This window comes from Haemaphysalis longicornis, unplaced genomic scaffold, assembly GCF_048455015.1.
Source record: "Haemaphysalis longicornis isolate Haplotype H1 unplaced genomic scaffold, Haemaphysalis longicornis Haplotype H1 scaffold_1, whole genome shotgun sequence".
NCBI lineage: Eukaryota > Metazoa > Arthropoda > Arachnida > Ixodida > Ixodidae > Haemaphysalis > Haemaphysalis longicornis.
Genome location: NW_027526203.1, coordinates 292,348,828 through 292,373,865, shown reverse-complemented (window position 1 = coordinate 292,373,865; position 25,038 = coordinate 292,348,828). Strand labels below are relative to the sequence as shown.

The 25,038-nt window shown below is 50.8% G+C and overlaps 1 protein-coding gene across 9 annotated transcripts in view; it reads left to right on the top strand.

The window, feature by feature from the left end:
- Nucleotides 1-23,508, top strand: part of Cac (calcium voltage-gated channel subunit cacophony) — a 906,370-nt gene extending 882,862 nt beyond the window's left edge. For 5 of the 9 annotated variants that reach the window (XM_077679772.1, XM_077679745.1, XM_077679765.1 and 2 more), the window contains 4 exons: nucleotides 162-197; nucleotides 5,371-5,522; nucleotides 19,328-19,872; nucleotides 22,904-23,508. In XM_077679772.1, the coding sequence (XP_077535898.1) occupies nucleotides 162-197; nucleotides 5,371-5,522; nucleotides 19,328-19,872; nucleotides 22,904-23,370 (1,200 nt within the window). In that variant the 3' untranslated portion in view covers nucleotides 23,371-23,508. The remainder of the gene's footprint in view (nucleotides 1-161; nucleotides 198-5,370; nucleotides 5,523-19,327; nucleotides 19,873-22,903) is intronic. The other 4 variants (XM_077679779.1, XM_077679788.1, XM_077679785.1 and 1 more) reach the window with 4 other exon arrangements.
- The last annotated feature ends 1,530 nt before the right edge of the window (nucleotides 23,509-25,038 follow it).

Sequence of the window (25,038 nt, the reverse complement as noted above, 5' to 3'; positions counted from 1 at the left end):
GGAGGCGCACGTGCACGGGGCGCGCGCCTTGCCCGTCGTGTGGTGTACAGTCGTTGCTTTGTGCCATGCTTGGTTTGCTGCTCTTGTTGCCTCGTTGTGCGTCTTTGCCCGAATGCCTCTGTAGTGGATCAATGTGGGCTCTCTGTGTTTCTTGTTTGCAGGAAAAGGCGAGTCCGCCATCGCCGCCAGATTCTCCGGTAGTATAGATATTGTTGCTCTCTTCCCCGCGGAACGACCCAGTGTCTAGTGTTGTCGGCGCGGCTGCGGCCTGGCCGAGCGAAGCCGCCCGCTGGCGGCGTGGGGCCCTCCCGCGCCCCCAGCGAGCCGCTCGACCACGCGGCGGCACAGAGAAGCGGCTGCTTCCGTGTTGGCTGCAACGCTTGTGTTTCTGTCACAACGCAGCCAAAGCTCTCCAGCGCCCCTGGGGCACGGCGGAAATGCCACTGGTGAGGCCGCGCGTGGGGCAGCCCAGGGCGGCCCGCTCGCGGGACACCCTCCGTTCCAGCCTTGTCGCAAGGTCGCTGGGAGCTTGTCATTTAGTATCCAGTGCCGTAACTGTTGCTGAACCATATTGCATGACTGTTAACTCCCATGCTGTTCGATGTGGTCCAAAGTGGTGATGTTGGCAGGCAAAAAGATAGATAATGAAACGTAGCGCAAACACGCTTGCAACACTATATATAACGTGAAAACAAATGAGCTGCCACAGACGCTTATCAGTGTTGGCGTACTGAAAAATGCACTCACAAAAAACTTTTTGCCTAATTTTTTTGCGATACCTGCAGGCTACCGTAAAGTACAAGACGCTGGGATAGCGCGGAAAAAAAGTATCAAGGAATAGATTTTTTTTTTCTTTTTTGCCGGAAAATTGTCACCCGATTGAAGGACACGTGGAAGATTGATGGATATATTGCCAAGCAACCTTTGCACTGAACCTGAAAGCAGCATTCCTTTATTATTTCAATTTGTTGCGTACCGGCTGGAGCGGCAAAGCACATAGATAAGTGAACGTAAGTGTGACTTCGCGTTTCAGCAGCCAGTTCCCGTATAATAAGATATAATAGACTGACAACGGGAGCAGTTTTTACCTTGAAATATGAAATACCAACGATCTATATCTATGAGATCAACATTATGAGACATCGGCAAGCTATCACCTATAACTAATACTTATGCTGCACAGGTATGTATATTCGAAAGATACTGCTTTAGACGTCAGCTCCTGATGTCGCAAGTCATCGATCATGACATTTGTCAGGTTCAACCTGCTACCCCACGTGTACTAGGGCTTGTTGTCCTCGGTTGATATGGTATCAGTAGTGCAAGATTTCGATCGATCAAAATCGCAGACCGCGCATGTCGTCTTCCCGGGCGACAAGTAGGCTCTGTTCTTCTTTTTCAGAGCCAAGCCATTCGAGCCAGGTGGTGATGGAAGTGGGAGGGGTTGATAGAAGCTTGTCTGTTGAGCCTCCGGAAAGTGGAAGAGGCAGTGGGGTAAATCAGCATAGGTAGAAAAACATCTAAGGCAGCAGAGGTCGGACCGATAACGATAAATTCTCCCTGTAACCTGACCGCTCGCCGCCAGCCGTGCTGCAATGCCATTGTCGAGAGTGCTTTTCCCAGTACGACATCACAAGCTGCTGTGAACTCTAATGGCGTGCCGCCCAATCCGTCGGTGTTGCACTTATGTTAACTGTTGTTTGCCTTGTATGTGGGTGTGCGCTGATTGGGCCCGAAGGTGTGTTGTGCTGTTAAAGGCGTTGTACGAGTGTAGGGGGCTAAGCGAGAGCCTCGGCTTTGGGAAGCTGGTACAGCGCTTGGGACAGGCGGTTAGATACGGACCACGAGCGCACCTTGCTTTCGGACGAGAAGTGTAGCGCTGGTAGCGACGCTAGCCGTAGACGGACGGGCAGCAGGGCAGAGGCACAGGCCACCTGGCGGAGCGCATGGTTGTGTCCTTGGCCTTTGTCACTGCCCTGCGGCCCGTTGCTCCTCGGCCCGGTAGAAGCGCGGCTCTTTGCTGCGCGCCTTGAGAGTGAGAGAGAGAGACGCACCTAGTGCACTTGTCTACACAGTGTGCACTTGCCACTGGCGCCCCGCGTTGCGGGCGTAGTAGGTGGAGCGCCTTTAGAAGGGCCGAGCCGGACGAGTGTCTGGCCAGAGCTCGGGGGCGTCGGTGAGCGGATGGAATCAGGGCATGCCCCCTTCCCGTAGGTCTAGCGTCTCTTCTACCCTAGGGCTGCTCGTGCAGCGGTGCATGACCCGTAGTCAGGCATGTCTGCATCTCCTAGTGCCTCCTTGTCTCGGTGGCTAGTCCTGCGTAGCCCTTTCCAGCAGGAGAAGCCCTGGGGCCCCTTACCCCTCGCTAGGCGCGCGGCCCCGCGACGATCTCTTTCTTCCGCACGGCCTTTGACTTATGACCACGCGCCGCAATACAATTACGGCTATCTGCCGTTCTAAGTCAAATGCCGGACAGAATGCCAGGGAGCGCGCGAGCATGCCTCATGTCAGAGCCCTTCAGTTACAAGGCGGCCATCCCACCAGGAACGTCAAGGTTACGCGTATACACTTTACCTATATTCTTCCTTATCAATTAGTGCGCAATTGGGCTTTCTTTTGGTCGTTATCTTGCTTTCAACCTCACGTTCTATGTTTTCTATCGCCACTGAGTTGTCTTATATACCCTGTATGAGCTTTGTCTTGTCCAAAGGCTGTTTCACATGCTCGGCTGTAACTTTTGTGCTCTTGATAAGTACTACTTCCACGCTACTATTGCGCTTTGCTACTATTGCTATTGCTACTATTGTACTTATTCTGTAACTAGCTTGTTTTTAGAACCAGAACAGAAGTGCCCTTGCATTGTCTTGCATCTTCCTAAAAGTCACTTCATGTGAAGCAGCCTTCGTGCTCCGCTGCAAGCACTAGTCAACGCTGTGAATTCTACCAGCCGTTGCTTTCTAGCTATCTGCACGACAGGCTATGCTGGTGCACTGTAATAGAGCAAGCACATCTCGGTAGTCTGCACAGCGTTACTGCTTTCAAGGCGTTTCAACAAAGCTGGTGCATAATCATCGGCCTGTTGCACTAGTTAGGGTGATGTGACAGCGACCGGTGAATGCGAACGACCTGAAACAATCTGAGCCACATATTACAGGAAGAACGGCAGGGTGTAAACGCCCCACAGGCTCATGGCTACCGGAAATAGCATTGTCTAGCGGTGTTCTTGCATAAAGAAGCAACGATTAAAATGCGGTTGGGTTTGGGCGCAAGGCGCTACTGTTGTCAGTCACTGCCGTGCGGCTAGCCCCAATGCTACCGCTGAAAAAGGCTGCTTATATTGACGATCCCGTGCGCGGAAGTGTAGCGTGGATCCGAAATGAGAAATAATAATAAAGCACCATAACCAGAGCTCCTCTGTGCAACGAGGAGCAGCGTATTGACGGTGGCAATGCGGAATATCTTCGAGAAAGAAGTACTAATTATCATCTACGGCTGAGTCCTTTCGGGCAATCAACGACAGTTGCCATTGGTGTCACCGTATCAAATTCAAGGGCAGTACCGCGCCTCCAAGTACCAGCTACTAATATGTCCAAAATATCTTATATGACTGGATGTACTTAATTAGTAAGCCTCGCATGAACTGACACAAAAGGTTGCTGTTGATGCAAATACTGATTAAAAAGGCCTAAATAGTAGCACACGCAAAAAAAAACATTCAGTCTTAACATCAAAGTCATTGCATTTAATCTGGCCCCAATTGTAAGCTGTCGAAACAGACATCGCCATGACGCGGAACGCTAGCACGAAGTAATACTAAGTCAGCGATAAAGTTACCGTTGAGTAGTTGCCATGCTCCCGGCGCGAGCAGACGTTAGAGAAGGCTTGGTGCACGCGGCATCTTACGTCATTGCCGTGCTCCAGTGACATTACCCTCCGGTCGTCTCATCGAGCGCTGCCGACAGTGAATCTTGGGGGCCTAATACGTTCAATTTGTCAAGAGCACTCTATTAAGTTTCACGAAGTGTCTAGAGCACATTCGCGCATTTGTTACCTTCATGTTTACCACCCGGGCATTACGTTGAGCAAACAAAAATGTTACAGTGGAAGAAATTATTGTATCTTATTATTGCGCGTTAAAGAGAAATTATTGTTCGTTAAAGTAACGCGCAAATTTTAGCCGGGCTGTTACACAGCTCTGGATCGTGCTGTTGCCAGCAATGCTGTTATGAATAACAGGCTAACGTTCGATGTTTCTGCTTGAAAAGCAAAGAGGCAGTTTTCAGCTGATCGTGCTCCCTTGTGCTCTAGACATCTTCAAGGAACAGGCGTCCTCGGTATGTCCTTGCCTGGCAGTTATTCAAATTCCTAGCAGTCGCTGCACAGGGAACCTTTCCACTTGGCCCTTTCTCTTTTTTGTTTCTTCGTTAGCCTTGCTTTTACGGTGAAACAATTTCTTAAAAGGCTCATTACTTATTTTCCCCAACGCGTTTACGCGTAAGGCTAGCTGATAGGCCAGTTGTACTACAGGATTCAAATCAAAAACAATAATTCATCGCAGCTCTTACAAGAGAAGAAAACGTGTGACCGCTGAAAACGCTTCAAGCACAGTAATATTAACGATGACGATGCGGTTAATCAAAATTCTTGTCTTGCCAGTGAGCACAAAGTAGCATTATACCGTGACGCATCCTATGCTTCAGGCTTCACTATACTTATTTATGAACAACCAAAAGAGCACGCGGTGGCTGTCTTTGCCACGAGTTTGCTGCAGCGGAGCACCTCTTTTGTTCGTTTGTTTGTGTTTGTGTCTCTGATGTGTTTGTTCAAATGGCTTTTTGTTTGTGGGACAAGCAAGCCGAACCACTGACCTGCCTTCCCCTTTAATTACGATTCGGCCACGTCCCAGCTCTTTTTACAAAGCTCAAGACGATTAGCAGTAATCCACTCGGCGCACTTTCTATCGAGTGGACGAGGCTGTATAAGTGGACAAGGCTGTATAATAGTTTTTGACAACTTAACCGAGTTTTCTGAAAGCCTTCTCCGGAAATCTAGTCACATGATTCTAGCCGCGCCTGCGCATTTCGGTTAGGTGAGCTCCAAGTCTGTTTTGCCTTCGAAGCAGTGGGAAATACATGCACTGAAGTAATGCAAAAATGTTCGTTCCCCTGCGCTAATAAAGTGCGCTTTCGCCGCGCACTCCCCGAAAGTGGTGAAGCCGCCGGTAAAGTCGCGTACAGCCGAAGAGCGCGCGGGGAAGGCAGCGTGGCGACGCTTGCGGTGGATGCGGCCGCGGCCGGATGCGGCAGCTCTATACAGCGCGTGCGTGTTTCCTCGCCGGGTCCTCCGCCGCCGACGCATGCGCGGCCGCAGCGACCGTCCCTGCTCCAGCGTTTGATGGGCGCCGTGCGCAACTCCAACACCCGAGCCAGCCACGGCAGCCTGAACCAGGACGAGGCGCACCTGGACGACGGACACTTGCAACCGCCTTCCAGGCACGGCTCGCTGCACCGCTCCAGCCTCAGGTGAGCCGCCACATTCGCCACGCTAAGTCTTCCTTGTTAGACTTGCCAAGTTCAGTACGCGATGGGGACTTTCGGGACGTAGCTATACGCATTACAGTTGCAGAGCTGCACATCTGGTTTCTGTTGAGCTTTTCGCGTGATTTGGGCTTCCATTCTCGACCTTGCTTGGGCGCCGCCGTGCCAAAATGTCGATAAGTGGCCTTAAGGCGAAAGCCTTAGATCTCTATGTTTTACGGAACGCTTGAGGTACAAAAACTCCTTGCGAGGTACACAGAATCGTTTAGAAAGAGTTGAAGATGCGCCATTCGAGGAGTGGGAACCCGGGATCGTCCGCCAGGACAGCAGTGCGGGAGGAGCGTCGGAGGAGGGCTCTGAGAAAGAGCGATGCAGCCGCGCAAAAGGAGGCCGCTGCCGCACGAGCCATCTTGAGAGGGGAAGGTACCGACGGGGACGTACGGGATGCTTTTGGCGATGGCTGGCCAGCGCAACGAACGAACAGAGCGAAGCCAGCGGAAGGAGCTTCGGGGCTGTTGCCCAGGTCAAGTGGTGACGGGTGTGGCCGCAAAGTCCAACAGAAAGTTCAAGAGCAGAACAACAGAAGGTCAGCCCAGGCTTCCGCCGTCACACTCTGAGAACGTTCTAAGCGTCCCCCGTACTTTTTTGGGTGACATGCCGCAGTGGTTCAGTGGCTACATAAAGTTTTATACTAATATATGCTAGAGGGGAACGTGTGGCTGCAGTCGCATGCCTTCATGGGAGCCGTAATAGCGGCTGTAAGCGTTCTCTCCTACTTGGCGTGGCTAGCAACATGCCTTCTTGTGGCCGCTGACGGCTATGTCAACAGGGATAACTTTTTTTTTCTTTCTAGGTAGCATAAAGCTTTCAAAAATTCCTGACGAATTTTTTAGCTATGCCTTTCTTTTGATAAGATACCCTTAGTATTTGAAAAATAATAATAATTACGGTTTTTGCGGCCACAGGCAACTTTTGGGCTTGTTGGAGAGCCATGCCAAGTACAAATGGAACGCATCTCCGCAGTACACAACGGCGTGCTCATTGAAGCGCGGCTCGCGTACACATTAGCGCCAGATTTCCCTGTAGTATGTATATTAGTATGAAACTCTGAGTGGCTAAGGCGTTGCGCTGTTGAAGCAGCCCAAGGACGCGCGTTCGATCCCGGCCGCGGCTGTCGTTGCTGGTGGAGGCGAAAAACAAAAACGCCCGTTTGTCGAGATCTTGGAGCACGTTTAAGATGTCCAGGTGGTCGAACTCAATCTCGAACCCTTCACTACGCCGTGCCTCACAGGCCAACTGTAGCTTCGTCGCGTAAAACCCGGAAATTTATTTTGGTGTTTTCTGATTGACTGTCAGCGTTGGTGACGTAACTGAAATTCAACCAGAACAGGATTTGGGGAAGATGGCGAAACCCAGGTAAAGTCGAGAGTAGAGCCCTTGGACGAAAATTATGCGAGGGCCATTTTCAAAGATTTATTGCACGAAAAGCCCAAAGTGGCTTCAGCTAGTGTACAGAATGCGGCATCGTTCTAGAGTCACTGACTAGCCAATCAGCGCGCGCACCGTAGTTCGGGGGAGAAGTTTCCGTTAAAGGAGCACTGACACGAAAATTTTATGTTACACTTTTATTGCTTTTATCGATGCTTAATGGCCTGCCGAACCTGAAACAGCACTTCAAATACTTCAGTGCGCGATAGTTAATTACATTGAACGGCCTGAAAATCGTTTGTTTCAAATTCCCGCGCTTTCATCCCGAACGGCGCATATGACAGACTCCCTGCCTGACCTCACCGCTTTGTGCGGACGTCACCGGCGCCCGCTTGAGAGGGTGTTGCGCCCGCTGGCCGCTCGTGGGGCCGCGCGCATGAAGGGACGTCACGAGCTTTTGACGAGCGCTGCCGCGTCACTTCTTTTGGCTCTCCCTGGATGATGTCACGCTGATGTCCATTTGCTGAGTGCCGCTCCGCGCGCTGCTCCGTCGGCGCGATAAATGAGATCCAATTAAACTATGTTCTTCGCGTCGCAGGCCGCTCATATTTCACCCAGGGTATTCTGTTGAGTGAAGGAAGTGAACTGTGCAATAATATTAACGCCGAAAATTGGGGTCAGTGCTCCTTTAACTTTCGTTCACCTAGTGGACGACATTGGGGACATTTTGCGTGATTAGCTGCCACACGCCACCCCATTAAGTATGAAAAGAACTACATACCTGGTATGCACTTTCGGAGCTGCACGATCTAAACGAGCATACGACGAAATCCAATAATTTAACCTTTATTTGTCATTCGAGCTCGTTACACCCCGTTCACCGTGCCTGGCAGGGAAGAAAGAAAATATGCGTATGACTTAGACAGTTACAACGTTAAAAGCACTGCCTTAATTGTTCTTGGCTTGAGCGGGTCTTCACTACTGAAGCCTCATGTAGGGTACACAGATTACTTGTAATTTGGTGATATACTGTTCTAAATGAACTTCAAGCATCCCGTGTGTTGCGCAAACACAGTTCTTATGTTTTGGAGGATTCCTTTGTTTTGTTATTTCTTCAAGGTAATAAAAAGTGTACAGCAGTAAGATATACGGGGGTACTCCAACCGAGCAGTGAGCATCTTGAACCAATTAAGGACAGTGTAGTGCAACTAATGGATGACTGCTATTAGCTGCAATGGTTATGGGACATTACAAAAAAATATAGAACAGACTGGTCCGGTGTAGCTTTTCTCCATTAGCAGATATCATTTGTCTCGCCGTAAGGATAACTCTTTTTATTATTTTATTGTTAATAAAGTAGCGCTGTCGAGCCGACGACACGATCCGATACACAAAAGAGAACAGCATGCATTGCAGCTCCTAATTTTGGTGGATTTCCGGTGCTAGTGAGAAATGCAGCACGTACTCGTCTGAGGCTCAGTGGTGAGCCCTATGCTCTCGAACGCTGTTGCCACTAACTTCCGGAAACACCTTCATGCAAAACCTGAAATAGGAAAGGCTATCGATACAGAGTTCACGTGGACAAAATTCGGCTCGACGGGAGCGAAGCATATCGCACCTTGCGGGAATCTTTTGTGGTACGACAACGGGACAACCATGTCACAGAGACAGAAACTGGCGACCATAAATGAATATTTTGCCATGAAGTGGCCCATATTACCGGTTCCCTCTCAGTACACAGTTAGCCTGACGCTATAGCGAGGCTGGACTTTGAGTTAATAGAGCGCAGCCGACAAGGCCATACTATATGAATCGATACGTGTTGTACAGAAAATGGCGCGCAGTGCATACCGTGGGGTGTGCGAATTAGTTGGGTCAGGTATTCAGAAGGGTTTTTGGCCATCCGCTCTCCAAGTCAGAGAAACACCAAAACAGCTAGAAAGACGCCATATGCCACATACAGAACATGCTCTAATTTCAACGTAGCTCCCAACCTTTATTTCTCGCCCAACAATATACTTTGCTAACCTTTAGTTCTCACTACGCGACCCGCAAAGGGGTGGCAGCCAACTCACTACCTCCAATCGCGTCCTACCTGATATTTGGACTATCAAAAACCGTAGGAGGACAGCCGTACACTTGTGCACAGCTGCCCTTGTTGGACACCAAGCAATCTCTCAGTATTTCCTTCCGAGATACTGTCGCCATCGTTCGTCCCTCTAGAGCCACAAACTCCCGACGATGGTAACAAAAAAATGTGCGGAATACTGAGCAGGTTTGTGTCAGATTCCTGACCACAGGACCACAAACTTCCAATATGGTAACGGAAAGTATGACATTGTTGAATGCCATGCCATCGTCCCCTTTGCTATTCCTGTTCCCCCGTTATTACACGAAACTAGCTCAGACCCATTGACCCATAGAGCCAAAACGCTGGATGATGGCAGCTTTTCCGAAACAAAGTCGCACGCATCCTCCGGTTCCGAAGTTCCAGAGTTTAATGGTAAAGCTGTACCTTCGCCAATTGCAAAGGTGATCTACCATTCAGGGACCGGGCAGTACGGTCTGTGTATCTACAGGAGCGACGACAACACAGCCAAAGCGAGCACACATCTGAGCGCCCTCTCGTCGCGCGCAAAGTGCGCAGAGGGTTTTGCTGCTTTTGCTGGCACCGGTGTACGGCACATGCCGACATGACCGAATCGTGCTACGGAATGAGCTAATATGGCCTAATGCGTTAGCAATAGAAGGGTCATGTCGGCAAAAGACGACACGCGTCGTTCTCTGAACACAAAAGAGAGAAAGTGGGTAGCAGTGGAAAGGAGGGAAGCGAAGCACGATTGGTGCAGAGGCAAGTGACGTAGTATGGCGACAGCTAATCAGCCGCGCGCGGAGAGAGGTGACGTCGTGCCGACGCTGCCGCCCCAGTTGTGCGGACACGGTCTGGCGCGTTGCACTGCCCCTTGTATGCGTTGACGCGTAGTGCAGAGTGGGGTGCGAGGCGAACGCTGGGCCGAATGCGTGGCAAAGAGGGTGGAATGGGAACGGCGCTGACAGAATGCTGATACCGCTGAACGACGAAAGAAGTGACAGCACCCATCGCCGAAGCTAAGCGAGCAAAGGAGAAATACTGCGATAAAGCTCAGCTAAAAGCATAAATGTGGCCGGTTGGTCGTCTTGTGTGTTTTGCGACATCATGCACTCAGTTACACTGAACCCTGCTGCACAGAACTCCACTACACTAAACGGGCCCGGCGACATAACTTAACTAGAAGTGATGCTTACGCATTGTCACGTCATAAGAGAAAGCTGAGGTTCCTCCATAGTTCTTTTTTTTTTTTCGTAGGTGCAACAAGCAATATTAAAAACAAAAAATTCGTCTCAGTACTTCACCGCGAGTGTTTCGCCTGCTGGCCGGTGAGGGCACAGGTAATCTGGTGTTGATAAAATGGTTTGAACGGCACTCCCTATGCAAAAGAACAGTGCAAAACTCAGCTTGCTCAAACTTTTGTAGTGTCCTTTTAAGGTGCAGTGAGGCTGCCAGGGGTAGCCGCATGGTTCCGAGACCACGCACTATGATAGCGCCAGCATGCAGGGAGTGTGATAATTAGGAGAAGCATGGAGGCGCTGTCTCCAGGTACACGGGTAAGAGTCGTTGCCGCAAACCGTCATTTCTTTGTGCACAAAATTGCCGTCATACACAAAAACGGGCTCTAAAAAAAGTCCAGCGTTGGTATGATGGCCGGGTAGGTTGCTAACAAACACGCGGTGGTGGCGGCACAATGGCAACAACAGAGTGAATACCCGGTAGGTGTCTGTAACGCAGGCTGTAACTAGCTGTGGTGGCTCAGTCGCTAAGGCAACGTATTGCCGGGAATGCGACCACGGGTTCATTTCCTTGATTACCAGGCATTCCGGATGTTTTTTTCTGGCGTAAACATCTAGGCTCACATGTACGTACGAGATTTCGGGGCACATTAAAAGGACACTAAAGGATTAAAAACTCGATTTTAAGTGAACTATTACGCTTTTCGGAGCTATTTTGTCTTTTGTTAGACGACAAGCGATTCTCTATTCGTCTACTAATAATTACATCTGGCATATTTGTGTCATATCTTCTGCAAATTTTCGTGTGACGTAAAAAAGCACGTCTAAAGTCAGCCGATCGGTCACTTGTACCCCAAGGTCATGCATTTCACTGAATACAACACAAAGCCTATCGACGTGGTCGTGCGGCAGCTTGAGAAGATCCATATGTGACTTTAAAAATATGTTGAAGAATGGTTGCCAGGTGCGTCTATTTTACTCTGACATGTCCTTCCGTTACTAAATTTTTTTTACAAAAACGTCTAAGCAATCTGTCAATTGAATTTCACTATTCCCTATTTGCAACGTCACAAAACCTTGTGCGGGAAAATGTATGCGGCGGTGATTCCTTTTTCCCTTTTTCTAGCTTTTGGCGTGTCTAGACAAGTGATGTTGCAGAGAGAGAGAGAGAGAGAGAGAGAGAGAGAGAGAGAGAGAGAGAGAGAGAGAGAGAGAGAGAGAGAGAGAGAGAGAGAGAGAGAGCTAGTTCTTGTTAAAGCGACAATGAATACAACCAGCAAATTGGTTTTAAACGAAATCTTGACCTTCCCATAGCCATTTTAGTATTGATTCGGTGCCGAAAGATGCCTGAATTGCTGAGAAAGCGCTAATCAAAAGCCGATCAAACGTGACGCAAACAGCGTCTGCAGCCGCTGCTTGCGTCACAATAAACCGGAAGCAAGCGAAGCAGCGGCGACGAATAGCGATATAGAAGCAGCCGAATACAATGCTACCACATACCGAGCGGTTTGGTCAGTATCGGTAAAATTACTCGTGCTGATGTTTTTTTGGAGAAAAACATATTGTCTTTTTGAGGCCCCCCGAATGTTGGCGTCGAACCAGTCGCTCATGCGTAGCTCGCGCGCTTTCTCGAAAAGCGGTACCGGCACCCCAAGGATGGACGATTAGCGCCATCCAGCGGCAGACAGCGAAGACGTTGCGCACGCCAGACGTTTTAACCCCTTCCGGTGAAAGTTGCGCGGTATAAGCCAGTGGCGACGGCACCTTTCTTCACGTTTTAGATATTTTCTACCTTATTGTAATAAAAATCTACGCGTAAGAGGGGTACGTTCCTGTTCTCGGTGCGGTAAGCTATCGATCTAGAGCATCTTGTACTTTGACTACAGTAAAGCCGCTGCAGTCGTAACTTCTCTCACATATGGGATGGCACCGGAACTCAGCTGCAAAGTAGGTGCGGGGAATAGCGAACGTCGTATTTGTACTCTGAACACTGTAATATACCCACAAGGCCAACTTGTTTTCACAATTTGTTGTCCCTATAAAGGTCTGTGGTCGTATTTAAAGGTGCCATGAAGACAAAATACAAGTTTGTTCTCTTCGAAAGATTTGGTCATTGTGCCCTCGGCGCTTGTCCAGCAGCAAATGATGCTTTTTTCTCTGATTCATTAAACATTGTACGCCAAAATTTTCATTCTCCCGTTGCATCGCGTCGGCAATGACGTATTCTGGGCAGGTCTTGGCGTCAGGTCCTCATTTGAACATTTCCGAAGGCATCTGTAAATGATTAATTTTTGCGCGTTACGTAGTAGAGCGGTGAAGCTTCATTGCATCAGAAAATCACCTGAAGATTTCCTAAGGCTCCTGTAAAGGGTGCATATTTGCGAGTTTTCTAGCCGTGCGGTGAAGCATCATCGCGTCAGACCATTACGAACATTTGCGAAGGCACCTGTAAAGGGTGCATTTTTGCGCATTCCGTAGTAGTGCGGTGAAGCGTCATCGCGTCAGCCCATCACTGGAACATTTGTGAAGGCACCTGTGAAGGATACATTTTTGCGCGGTACGTAGCAGTGCGGTGAAGCATCATCGCGTCAGGCCGTCAATTGAATATTTTTGAAGGCACCTGTAAAGGGTGCATTTTTTAGATGCGACGCTGAGGAGCATCTCTTGCCGGCGGCCCTGCCCTGCGTGCGTCCGTCATCCGCGTCCGCACAGCTGCGTCTCTCCTCCGCTCGCCTCCTCTCCTCTCTCCGATAGCGAACGCTCTCTCCCAACATCTGCGGTCGCGCTGCGCGCGGCTGCGCACTGTGCGCATGGGCAGTACTCTCTCTCTCCGCGGTATCCTCTCCTTCGGGCGCGCTGCGCATAGAAGCGGAGCGCCGCGCTCCGGCCGGTCTCTCAGTCGACGATCGTCCGCGCTTGCGGTTGCGCTTGCTCTCTTGCCGTACCCTACGATTGCTTGATGCGACGCCAATGGAACCCCCTTCAGCGTCGCATCACACCAGGGTTCCCGCGAGGGGAGGTGGGCGTAATTGTTTGCGTAGTCGTGCGGTGAAGCATCATCGCGTCAGACCATCACCTGAACATTTTCTACGGCACCTGTAAAGGATGCATTTTTTAGAGTTCCGTGGTAGTACGGTGAAGCATCATGGCACTTTATGTGTACTGCACAAGAGACGATCATATGACGTCCAGTGCTGTAGTGATATTTATGCGAAAAATTGGCACGTGATGATACCGTCCGGTATAACACGGAAAATAGCGGCAGCTGATACGATTGTGCACTGGTATGCGCAGCATTTCGAGGTCGTACGAGGAAGAAAGACGATCGCGTACCGAACAACCGCATATTAAATAACTGTGGCGGAGGTACACTTGTGACGGGCCTTCGTAGGGCCACGTCTCAGCCCTCCTCGCTTCCTGTTATCTACATTGGCTTAGTTTCTTCGTTATTTCTCGCTTTGTTTCTTCTCAGATTCACAGCCGGCTCTCTTTCGCGCGCTTTATAGCCCGCATGCCTGCACCTAAGTGCCAGCGGAGCTGTTTCCACGGTGCACCTGGTTGGCGGCTTTATTATCAACACACCTTCTTCCTCCACACCGTTCCAACCCTTGCGGTGATTTCTGCTTGTGCAACTGATTGCACCTGCGCCCTATATCTTCTTTACCATAACAACGCGTTCCTTCTTGCTTTCGCGCTCTCCTCGGTGAGCTAACAAGAGCGTACCGCTGTGATGTATTGACACGTGGCTAAAACCAAGCTTAAAGATACTAAAACTTCAGTTGGTGCACCCTTATAAAAGGTGCAGCCTCGCACAAAGCACTGTGTGGCGATGAAACAAAATGCTTTGCGTGCTTGTTGACGACAGCGTCGACATCCTTGGCACAAGGGCAGGTTCTTGCATATCTGTAACGTCTGCTTCCCCAGCCGCCTTCGCCCTACTGATGTCAGAGTTACTTGATATAGGAGTTGCGAAACTCCCTATAGGCCCCTGCATCAAAAAGTGGCCCTACGATTGGTCCACTGTTTTGGACTTTCAGTACAGTGGCACCCTCTTTTGGTAACAAAATAAACTAGACAACGTGCATCGCCGCTCGAAGACCTAGGCGAAAAATGGTATTTGGGTGCTTACGTAAATTTGTTGTGTCGAAGGAGCCCAATGTGTTCAACCATGCAAGTGTTTTATATGCATTCGAAGCAAGAGTAGTAAAAAAATGTTACCGTATGGTCAGCGAGATGCCTCGTCGCTTGCGCATTGTCGTCTGCTGCGGATCATCTGCGGTCTTCCGGCGGCAAAAACAAGAGTGAAAAATTCGCTTCGACGGCTTTGCGCAAGCTTGAAAGGATTATGTTGAGCCACTTGATCAGCTGCTGGATTAGTTTGGTATACGGTGTGCTGTAGTCTGAACGACAACTGCAAATTTAGTACTTCAGGTCGGACCTATGTTTACCCGAGTGCCCGCACATTGCACAGACGCAGAAACAATCGCAGCATAAAAACCGGAGTTAAGAAAGCAATGAATAACTTATGAAAGTACAAAAACAAAGAATCATGCACCTTTAAATAAAGTTTAAGGCCGGATTCAGACTGTTGCCACAACTGTCGTAATAGCCAACCGAACTGCGTGACACGCCGTTTTTTTACGTTCATAGATCACGATAGGGCTTTTACGTGGGGAGTCTGAACGTTGCCAAACGTTAAATTGCCAGTTTGAATAATTAGTGTGGTTTTTTGATGGTGCGTGCGTTGGCCACGGTGGCGCCACCGTTGGCACGATCCGGGGGGGGGTCCAGGTGCGGGCCACTTTTTGAGGCGGAGTTTCACAACTGCCTACATCGAAGAGCTCTGTACTGATGTGACACCCTTCCTTCAGGTGTGTCTACTGCTACCACAGCTTTTGCGGCTACAACAGCAGCCGGGTAGGCACTCGTAAACCTAGGGAAAGTCCCTATGCGAACTCGCCTGACGTGTTCGTTGCCCGTGGCATTCGCAGCATGCTTCGAAAGAATCCCCCCTCTCGCACGTTAGGTCCCCCTCTCCGCTGCCGTCCGCTTTCAGTCTAGTTCGGAGCGAAATTTATCCGCAGAGGTGCACTCGGGTTTCTTCGCGGTCGTCTTCCGCAGAGCGCTTGCTGCTAGCCAGTCCACTGCCGATTTTTGTCTGCGCACTCAAACCTCTAGAATCAACAATTGCCCAAACTAAATAACGTCCCAAAAGGTAGCTTTCCATTACGTCGTTAAATGGTAGAACTATTTAGCGCTTAACTCTGCAGTATCTTGCACTTGTAAACATCATTTTCTGAGTTAAATATACGGGACTTTTCTGCACCCATTGTGGGCGAACTGGTAAGCGACGGTGATATGAAGGCACGCCGAAACGTGTTTGCTGTTTATCTGTAGGCGCGGATATTCCCTTCTGATCACTGAAGTCTTTTCATTTGTTACTCCGGATCAAAAGTAGCGCACAGCAACTCGTTGCACGGGCTTCAGTCAGGATAGCGGGTAATGAACCATACGTAAGGGGCCACGCTAGCCATAGCCATGACTTCTGACCACGGAGAAGATTTCCGATGTTACTGGGTGCTGTTTTCTGAACAGCACAAATATACAAACGTCTCCTGTAATGACGCTGGTTTAGTTAGGTGGAAACCATGTGTTAATGTTTGAATTGAGGCTTCACTTGAATTCATTTCGCAACGTAAAACTTTGCTCTAAAGTTCTGCACCACCGCATTGACTGGGACAAGTTACCAGCTGTCAGGACTTTGCCTTTTTTGGAAGAAAAGGTTTCATTCGTTCACCAATGTGCTGAAGTTTAAAATTAACAACGAACAGCCCTATCTTTCACGCATGACGGCCAGCGGTCTTTTGTACGCAGACGAACTTAAAATCATTCAGTGACTTGCTAGCAGCAAGAGAAACGAGTACTACGCTACATTTAAGGAGATTTGTCCCAGTGCCTTTTTTGAGAACAATTTGAATCGAGAAATTTACGCAGCGGGCTACACTTCGGTTAAGAGGGGTCGTAGTGGCGGGCTAAGTATTCATTTAGGGGCAACCTGGAGACCCTAAAGGTGCACCGAAAATTCGCACACATGGTGTGTCTTTATTTCGTCCAATTGATGCATGCTTGTCTAGTTTAAATGGGACACCGACACGATGTGCCGTGCATGTGCCGTGCCGTGCCGTGCACGGCACGTGTCGTGCTGCCTAAGCATGTGCCGTGCTGCCTAAACGGTTGAAACAAAAGTCAGGCTCTGTGCAGCAGGTGGCTACAGTGGCGGGGAACTGCTTCCATTCTGCATCCGCGATGACTGAACGACGTTTTACCCTGGGTAAATTATTCTCCTGTGACACGGCTTTAGTGCCGTTTAACGAAGCGCTTTAAAACACCACAGAAATTGCCGGACGTTCTTAACATATCAGCCTTTTTTTCCCCCTTTTCTATTGCCATTATGTGGCATTCTTCCTCCAACTGTTGAACTGAGCCACACAGCGCTGTATTGAGTATTAACTATTGAAGAGAACATTTCCTACCCAACGAGACGTGTCTTCTCAACAAATTTGAACTAGCAGTCTACGTTTTTAGCAGCTTCCTTCCGCTCAGACTGCCCACTTGTAACTTCACCAATGACAGCCATTGGCATCTTGAAAAGCAACCTTGCACTCGCCACCTCGGTGCAAGAAAAAACATTTCCGCATTCTGTGGCTCCTCCAAAAAAGTCTAATGGGACCCGGAAGGCAACCAGAAAGTTGGTTTTAAACGAAAGTCTGACCTTTTTATAGCTATTTTAGCGTTGATCCGGTGCCGAAAGATGCCCTAATTGCTGAGAAATCGCTAATCAAACGCTGATAAAACCTGACGCGAACTACGACGACGGCAGTCGCTGTTTGCGTCACGGTGAACAGGAAGCAAGCCAGGCAGCCGAGATGTGTAGCGGTATAGAAGCAACCGAATACTACGCTACCAGGTACCGAGCGGTTTGGTCGGTTTCGGTCAAATCAGTTGTGTTTTCCCGAACTACCCCGTCCTTTATAGCTCTGGATCACTAAGAAAAATTTTCCTTCGTGGGACCCGTGATCAGTATTGACGCTTTGTTGAAGACAAAATTATTGTCCTTTTGAGGCTCCGCGAATGTTGGCGTCGAACCAACCGCTCGTGCGTAGCTCGCACGCTTCCTCGAAAGCGGTACCGCCGCTCCAAGTATGGACGAGTAGCGCCATCCAGCGGCAGCCAGGAAAGGCCTTTCGCACGTCAGACAGTTTCAGCAGTTCCGGTGCAAGTTGCATGGTATCAGCCAGCGGCGGCGGCACCCGTCTTCACGTGTTCGCTTTTTCCTGCCCGATTTTTTTTTTAAAGCTACGCGTAAGACTGGTATATTCGTGTTCTCCGTGAGCTAATCCATGGATCTAGAGCAACTTGTATTTTGATTCAGTGGCCCTAAACTTATACATCGTTGTGGTAGAGTGGCTGCAGCTGTAACTGGGTGCTTATTATTCCGCACGTCTATTCCAGACCGTTGCAAAGAGATGTGGGTGGGGCTTTCCCAACGCAGCTCCGGTTACTGGCCCAATTTACGGATTGTAACTGGTCGGCTGCTTTCGCATTGCAAGAGGTCACTGTCGGAAACGCCTCGCTGAGTGCACTTTCTATCAACGACGATTCTGTTCCGTGAACAAATCATCTGCGCCTTGCCTTGGCGCACGCGACGATAGTTTCATGACGCAGAAATAGGAAATGGCCACTCGAGTTGTGAGGTCAACGCATGGTGCGCGCGAATTAAAGGGGCGATGAAGACAACATAAACATTCAATTGTTTTATTCAGAAGATTTTGTTTTACAGTATTCATTAACTGATGTGTCCGGCACATGTCTGGCAGCAAAAGATAACAATTACAGCTAAAATTTTAATACCCCGTTACGTCACACGTTTAGTGACGTCAGTATAAGTGGCAGTGTCGCTTACGTCGGTTGGTTGGTGTCGTGTCAGGCATGCTTAGCGCGTCTGCACAGCAGTGGCGTTTCGCAGCATCTGCCGGCGTAGGCCGTACGCGGTTCGTGTATGTTTACGTGCGCGTTCAGAACTTATGTTGTTTACTCCAACATAGGAGGTCCCGCTATAATATCTGAGCTCTTTCTGTATATCACCCCCATGTATGATTTTCAGAAACTAATAAAATTGATTACTTGGTTCTTACTGCAATAGAAAAAACTGCACAAAATTTGAAGAGCATACACTTCGCTTTGCAAGCTTATAATCCCTGTTTCATTTGCGTTTTATTTTGTCGGCCTCAGCCAATTTCATGAGCGGGTCGTAATGCGTCGTAATTCTAGTGCGGAAAAATGTAGCAGGTGAGACGCACGCCTGTTCTCTGCATAGCTGACTCGAGTAAAGTTTTGCGTTGAAAGTGGTGTCGGTGTTAAGTTACGTGCACACTAGCGGCGCCGTGCCGTGCCGCGCGCCGTTTGCCGACGTCAGCAGCCACTGGAAACCTGTTTTCGCCGAGAATGGTGCGTTTTGCTTGCCGCAGAGCAAATGGATCCGAGACCTATTTCTGCGTGCCGCAGAGCGCAAAGGCCAATGGGCGATAGAGAGTGGGATGACGCGCTGGTCACGTGCGGGCCAACCTGTTCCCGCTTCCGCACCGCCGCTTCCGCGAGCGCGCGCCGTCTCGACAAGAACGCATTTCGTCCGAAAGCTGCTCAGGAAAGCGGCGGGGAGCTCTCGCTCGAGAGCGCTCTCGCAGAACGGGTGTACCACGTGGCCTCCGTGGCGATGAAACTCTATGGTGTGGCCTACACCGACGGCGCGGCGCTGCGCCGCTGACGGCCGTCGGCAGGGCGGCACGGCAAGTTCGACGCTAGTGTGCACGTAGCTTTATTCTAGCGAGGCACTCCTTCGAATGAACCAATTTCGTATGTTGTCTTCATAGTCCCTTTAAGAAGAGAAGAGTACAACCGTGAAGTGTTGCTGGCGGCGGCGCCTGACTTCGTGCTGGGCCGTGTTTTCTCTCCTCCCCTTCCTCCCCTTCCCGCAGCATGGAGCACAACGGCCAGTCGTCGGAGAAGCCGTGGCAGCGGTCGCTGAGCTTCCTCCGGCGAGGCAGCAGCCGGCGGCACCGGCCGGCCGGTGGGCCTCCGCCGCTGCCGCCCACCGCTCCCCCTGCCCCCGAGAAGGTGGGCGCCGGCCCGGGCGCCGGCTTGCCTGCCGCCGTTGCACGCTGCATGCGCCGCACCTGCACGCCTCTCGGGGGGGCCTCCGCCGCCGCGCCGCCGACGCCCCCAGGGCAGCACCCGCGGCTGCAGCAGCACTATGCACGCGCCGCGCCGCTGACGCGCGAGCCGCCGCCGCACCCGCGCCTCACGCTGCGGCGCCGCGCGCAGGGGGCTGCCGACCGGCCACCGCCGGCGCGCCTCAGGCCGGACTCCATCGCCCTGGGGCCCTCGCCGCAGGGCAGCCGCTGCCCGTCGCCGCTGCGGCGCTCGCCGTCGCCGCGACGATCGGCCGCGGGCTTCTCGGACGCCGTCAGCGACCTGGTCGACAAGGTCAAGTACGAGACCAGCCGCCGGGGCCGCGCCAGAGGTACGCCACCACCAGGGACCTCGCTCAGGAGCACTCTCGACCGTGCGCCGTCATTTGATCCCCCTCCTTGTGCTGTCGCCCGTAGCTGCTTCTCAAGATCACCCCCTACCTGGCCTCCCGGGGCCGTACCAAAGGCAAACAAAACGATTGTCTGAGCGCCCACTCGTCGCTCGTAGTGGTCCATGGCGATGTGTTCCTCCGGGATGGCGCACGAGGAAAGGCCGAGGTTAAAAAACGCAAAGGTTCCAATAAACGAGAAAACAATACACCCTGCACGAACACTCTGATACCTAACCTTGGAGTATATTCTAAATGGCCATTTATTTTTGTTTTACTTCGTAATGCAGCTCACCTTTGCTTCAAAATGGGTGCCTGTAAAAAGAAAGGTTTCACTGTTTATGGCTTCAAGTATACGTTATTAACGAGATAGATTCGATATTCCACCTGCCATCGTTCATGATCGACGCAAGGTGGTCGATGTCATGTTCTTTCTTAACTGCCTCGCAGGTTTAAGAAATGTCAAGCCGGAAACGTGGCATTTCTACTCTCTGCAACAGTTTAAATTTTGCATGTTGGTTTGACGCGCCAAAGCTGCACCTGGGCTACGAGGCCTGAAGTAATGTCACACGGCCTGTGGGTTTCTTCGACGTGCACAAGGCACCATCATGCACGCGGGCGTTTTGTCTTACAGCAACGTATGGGTTTGGGAGCGTTGCCTGTTGTTCGCGATGGGCGAAAAATAAAACTTGAAAGTTGGTCGTAACTGGCAATTGTGCCCAGCCTTCACTGTTTCCGAAGCGGGAATTATAGTAGCGCGCCATGCTTCCACTGCGGATATCTCAGCACGCCTCCGGGCTGTACGAAATGCTTACTGGGCAAAGAGAAAAACTGTGTTAAAAATTATACACACACATGGTGCAAACTGCAGTTTTTCATGGGAACGATTGATGGAATCACCATGCACGGCCCGTAGAAAGGTGACCCACGAACGTTACCTCCGCGCTGCTCATAAACAGTTATCGCTGTACTCTTCGCATGTGTGTCAGCGGAATTTGCTTCAATTTTTTTGTGTGTGTGTTCGGCCTCGAGAGGTTTGACTTCATAGCAGTAGCTTGCGAAGTGTTTTCTTTTCTTTTCTTTTTTTTTTATGGGCGGCTCAACATTTTACCATTCCTCTCACCTTCTCATTCTCAGCGCAGTTCCTCTATGTTGCAGTCCTCTTCATCACGAAGCTGCTCATTTTCTTCTACTTTCTTAATTCGTTCACAATAAGGGACTTCCTATCCAGGAAAAGTGAACAGCTCACAAATAGAACGAGGGCGGGGTGCGTTTCGTCTATTGACACAGTGAGCGAAAGAATCATCCAAAACGCTACCGCGACGGGGACCTCTGCACAATGGTGTTCGATATTTATTTCTGGCTGAATTCTAATATTATATACAAACCAGAACCAACTTCCGGAATCGAGGGAGGTTGACACATGACAAATCATTGACTACCAGTTAGGTTCTTGCCGCGTTATCTCTTAGTCACTCAGTGATTTACTTTTTTACATAACGTAGAGGTTCCACACCGTGTTTGGTTGGGTGGCTCATTTCTCAGGATTACATATGCACACGCCCCCCCAAATACACCTACGTTTTCCGCAGGAACAAATGACGCGACCCCAGCAACGCATATTTGTTCCCACTGGGCAGCGCGGGGTCAAAGCCGTCGAAGCACGCATGGACTTTGACGTAGTCGCCGGCGTCAATAGCGACCATTGCTTGGGGCATAATTCAGCCAAAACAAGCGTGCCATGATCACGCCAAGATACGTGATGAAGAAGTTGAAGTCGACAACGGGTACCGGCGGCAACTGGCACTTCTAAGAATCCACTATTTTATGTCCCGGCATTGTGGACGTGTAGAAGAGGCTCCAGGCTCACCGTTCTGTTGGGCCTTGGCGCGCAGAGTGATGTAGTTGCGAACCGGTCTGCTCGAATACTCATTTCTCATCAGGAGGCAAACAGAGGAATACGTGCCCTGGGTTCGCCTCAACAGCGTCTTGGCTGCGCGACAAGGATGCTCCGGCCGGACTTTGATATGCGTTGTGGTAAACTGCTCGGCGCATAACTGATGGCGACGCAAGTCTTGCAACGTCAAGCAGTTCGCGCACAGAAGGTTATGAAATGTTCCAAAACAGAAAGAGCAATAATCTCGTGACTTATTGGAAGCGCGCAAAGCACATACGGCATAATATTAGACGCTTCGGCAATTCAACTACTGCGCCACAGTTACGGATCAAACGAGTGATCGGCTTGAATAACTGGTACCCACATGTAAGAAAGGGCTGTGGCACTGAGTCTGTCGTAGCATAAAATTTCTTGAACCCACCTCAATAATAATCAAACGAATAGTAACAGTGAGCAGGGTTCGGTTTATCCCTGCTCGGCTTAAAGTTTTTTCCACAAAAACGTTAACACCCGCCGCTCTTGCTTTGGGTGCCTTGTTAGGACTTAAACCGATTTAGACACAGCGGGTTAGGGCGCCCGGCTTAGGAACTAAGACGTTGCGCGACTGAGCACGAGGTCGCAGTATCAATTCTTTGCCGGAAAAGCTGTTTTCCTGAACGAGGCGACAAACAACAACAAAAAAGACACCCGTGTGTCCAGACTTCGGCAGATATTGCTTAGATATTGTCCACGTGTCCAGACTACGGCACACCTCATCGCCCAGGTGTGGCTTCGGAGCGTGAAACCTCAATTTGTTTTTTTTTTTTTTTTGAGCACAAGTGTTAAGTTGTCACTTGGAGTCTAAATGGTATGCAAACTGGAAGCCCTCACGGGGCCATTCAAGTTAACAGTTTTCGAGCTTACAAACCGCGAAACACTCAGCAACTCAACAGCACATTGTTCTGTTTTTCTGCATTGGTGACATTACTCAGTGTGATGAAAATCCTTTGCCGAAAAATCTTCAGCAAAGTGTCAGCCTGCTAGGAAGACGTGTGGCCCAATCGACGCGTCATGGTCGCGCACCGCTCGTGGTTGCAGCGCGACTGCACGGCGACGAGTTCCTGCGGGACTCGCCGCTGCGCAGCCGCCGTGGGTCGGCCGAGTACCGGAGCAGCACGTGGCTGGGCCAGAGGTCCCGCAGCCCCTCGCCGAGCAGCGGTCGGGCCGAGCGCCACTACGGCGGCGCGCGGTCCGCCAGCCCGGCTGCCTCGGCCCACAGCCTGCCGGCCCAGAGGCGCCGGCTGCCGCCGACGCCGGCCAAGCCGTCGCGGCTGCGGCTAGACGCCCGCTCCATGGAGGCCGGCATCAACTTCCCCAGCGTGTCGCAGTCGCCCACGTTGCCCGGTGCCCGGTCGCCGGCCGCCATCAACTTCCCCAAAGTGAACGCCTCGCCAACCCACTGCCCGCGGCAGCTGCCCTCGCCGCTGCTGCCAAACGGTTACAAGCCGCGCCGCACGCCGCGACGCCGCCGCAGCGGAGACACCGACGACGACGACTGGTGCTAGCCGCCGCCCTCTTCTCCATGCAAACACGTCGCTGCCGCCGCCGCCGAGAGAAAGAGAGAGAGAGAGAGATGTTTTATTACCTGAACGAAAACGAAAAAAAAATTCTACTGCGCAAATAAACTAAAAAAAGTTACATATAAAACAGCGGCTCGGCTCAAAATTAATTCATAATTATGGAACGCCAATTGTGCCCTTGTCTTGGCTTCCCACAAGACGCAAAATTTCGCTCCGCTGATCTAGAAGCACCGGCGATCACCGCTTTAAACTATTAGCATGGCATTGCGAGTATCTATACGGCAACCAACAGAAAAAGGCATTCTGCGGCATGAACGTTTCTGCCTATGGCTGAAAGGTAGGTTCACGTGCCGCGGATGGTTATTCTTAGGTGGACGTGGACGGGGGGATGAAACCTTCTGGTGGTGGATCCAGGAAATGGTGGGTACGTCGTTCTTTTAACTAGCACGGCTAAGTCCTCAGTGCGTGCCGTCCGAAAAGGTAAGTGTGGATCCACCTCTGAGTGGTAGAAGTAGCAGCAGTAGCTGTATCAAAACATTCTATTCGGGGGTGAAGTGCTGCGCCATTTGCGCCACGCTGCGCCAATCCGCTTTTACTGCGCCATCCTGCCCCAACTGCTCCCAAGTGGTGCCGCAAAATGGGATGCAACTATGGGATGATGTTCAGTGCCAGTCACATTGCGCAGGGAGCAGTAGATACTCGGAGTAGATTTGTTCTCAGAGAGACAAACATTTATTGTACTAATGGGCAGGAGGATGTTCTTAGGGCCTCCACCCAGTGAGAGGCATCCTTATTCCAAGATGCCTTGGAGCTGGCTGGCCGTCCGGGCCCGTTCCACCAGTCGGCGCTGTTCCGAGAGCTCGCAGCTGGTCAGCTGCTCCACCGATTGCTCATAAGTTGCGTTGGGATTTGGGGTTAGAGTAGGGGTCCGTTGGCACTCCCATACCACGTGGTATAAGGGTGCCAGCAACAGGGCAGAAGTTACAGGTGGCAGGGTATTGGGTGGGGTAGCTTTAGTAGGGTGTTGTGGGGATACGAATTGGTTTGTAGGCGCCGTAAAGTGGTTTCTTCGCCGCGTGTTAATTGTGAATGAGGTGGTGAGAAGCGACGGCGGTCGTTTTTGTAGTGGAATAAGATTTCGGTGTATGTGTGGAGTGGTGCTGGCTTTGAGGCAGTTCAGTCGTTGGTTTCTCCCTCTGAGGTAACGGCCCGATGTGTATGAGCACGGGCAGCGGCGTGTGCCACCTCGTTCCCTTGGAGGAGCTGGTGGCCAGGTGACCAGATGATATTAAGCTCTGGTAGTCTTTTTACTTGACGAAGAAGGTACAGTGCGGGTTGAGAGATGCGGCCAATTAGAAAGTTTCTGCAGGCAGTCTGTGAATCGGTGATAACAGTGAGAAATTTCTCGCCTGTTGTGGCAAACTCCTCAGCAGTCTCTATAGAAGTGGTGAGAATGGTCGCTGCTGCCAGTTTTGTGCCTTGCGTGCTAACGAAACAGGCTGCATGTGCTTGCTGATGAGTGTAGGGCGATGCATCTGTGTATCGAGTGCACGGTAAATGGCGATTGTCCTTATGAATTAAGCGAGCTCGTGCCGTGCGCCGTTGTTTGTTGAAAACCGGGTGCATATTTCGGGGTAGGGGGCTACGCGGATC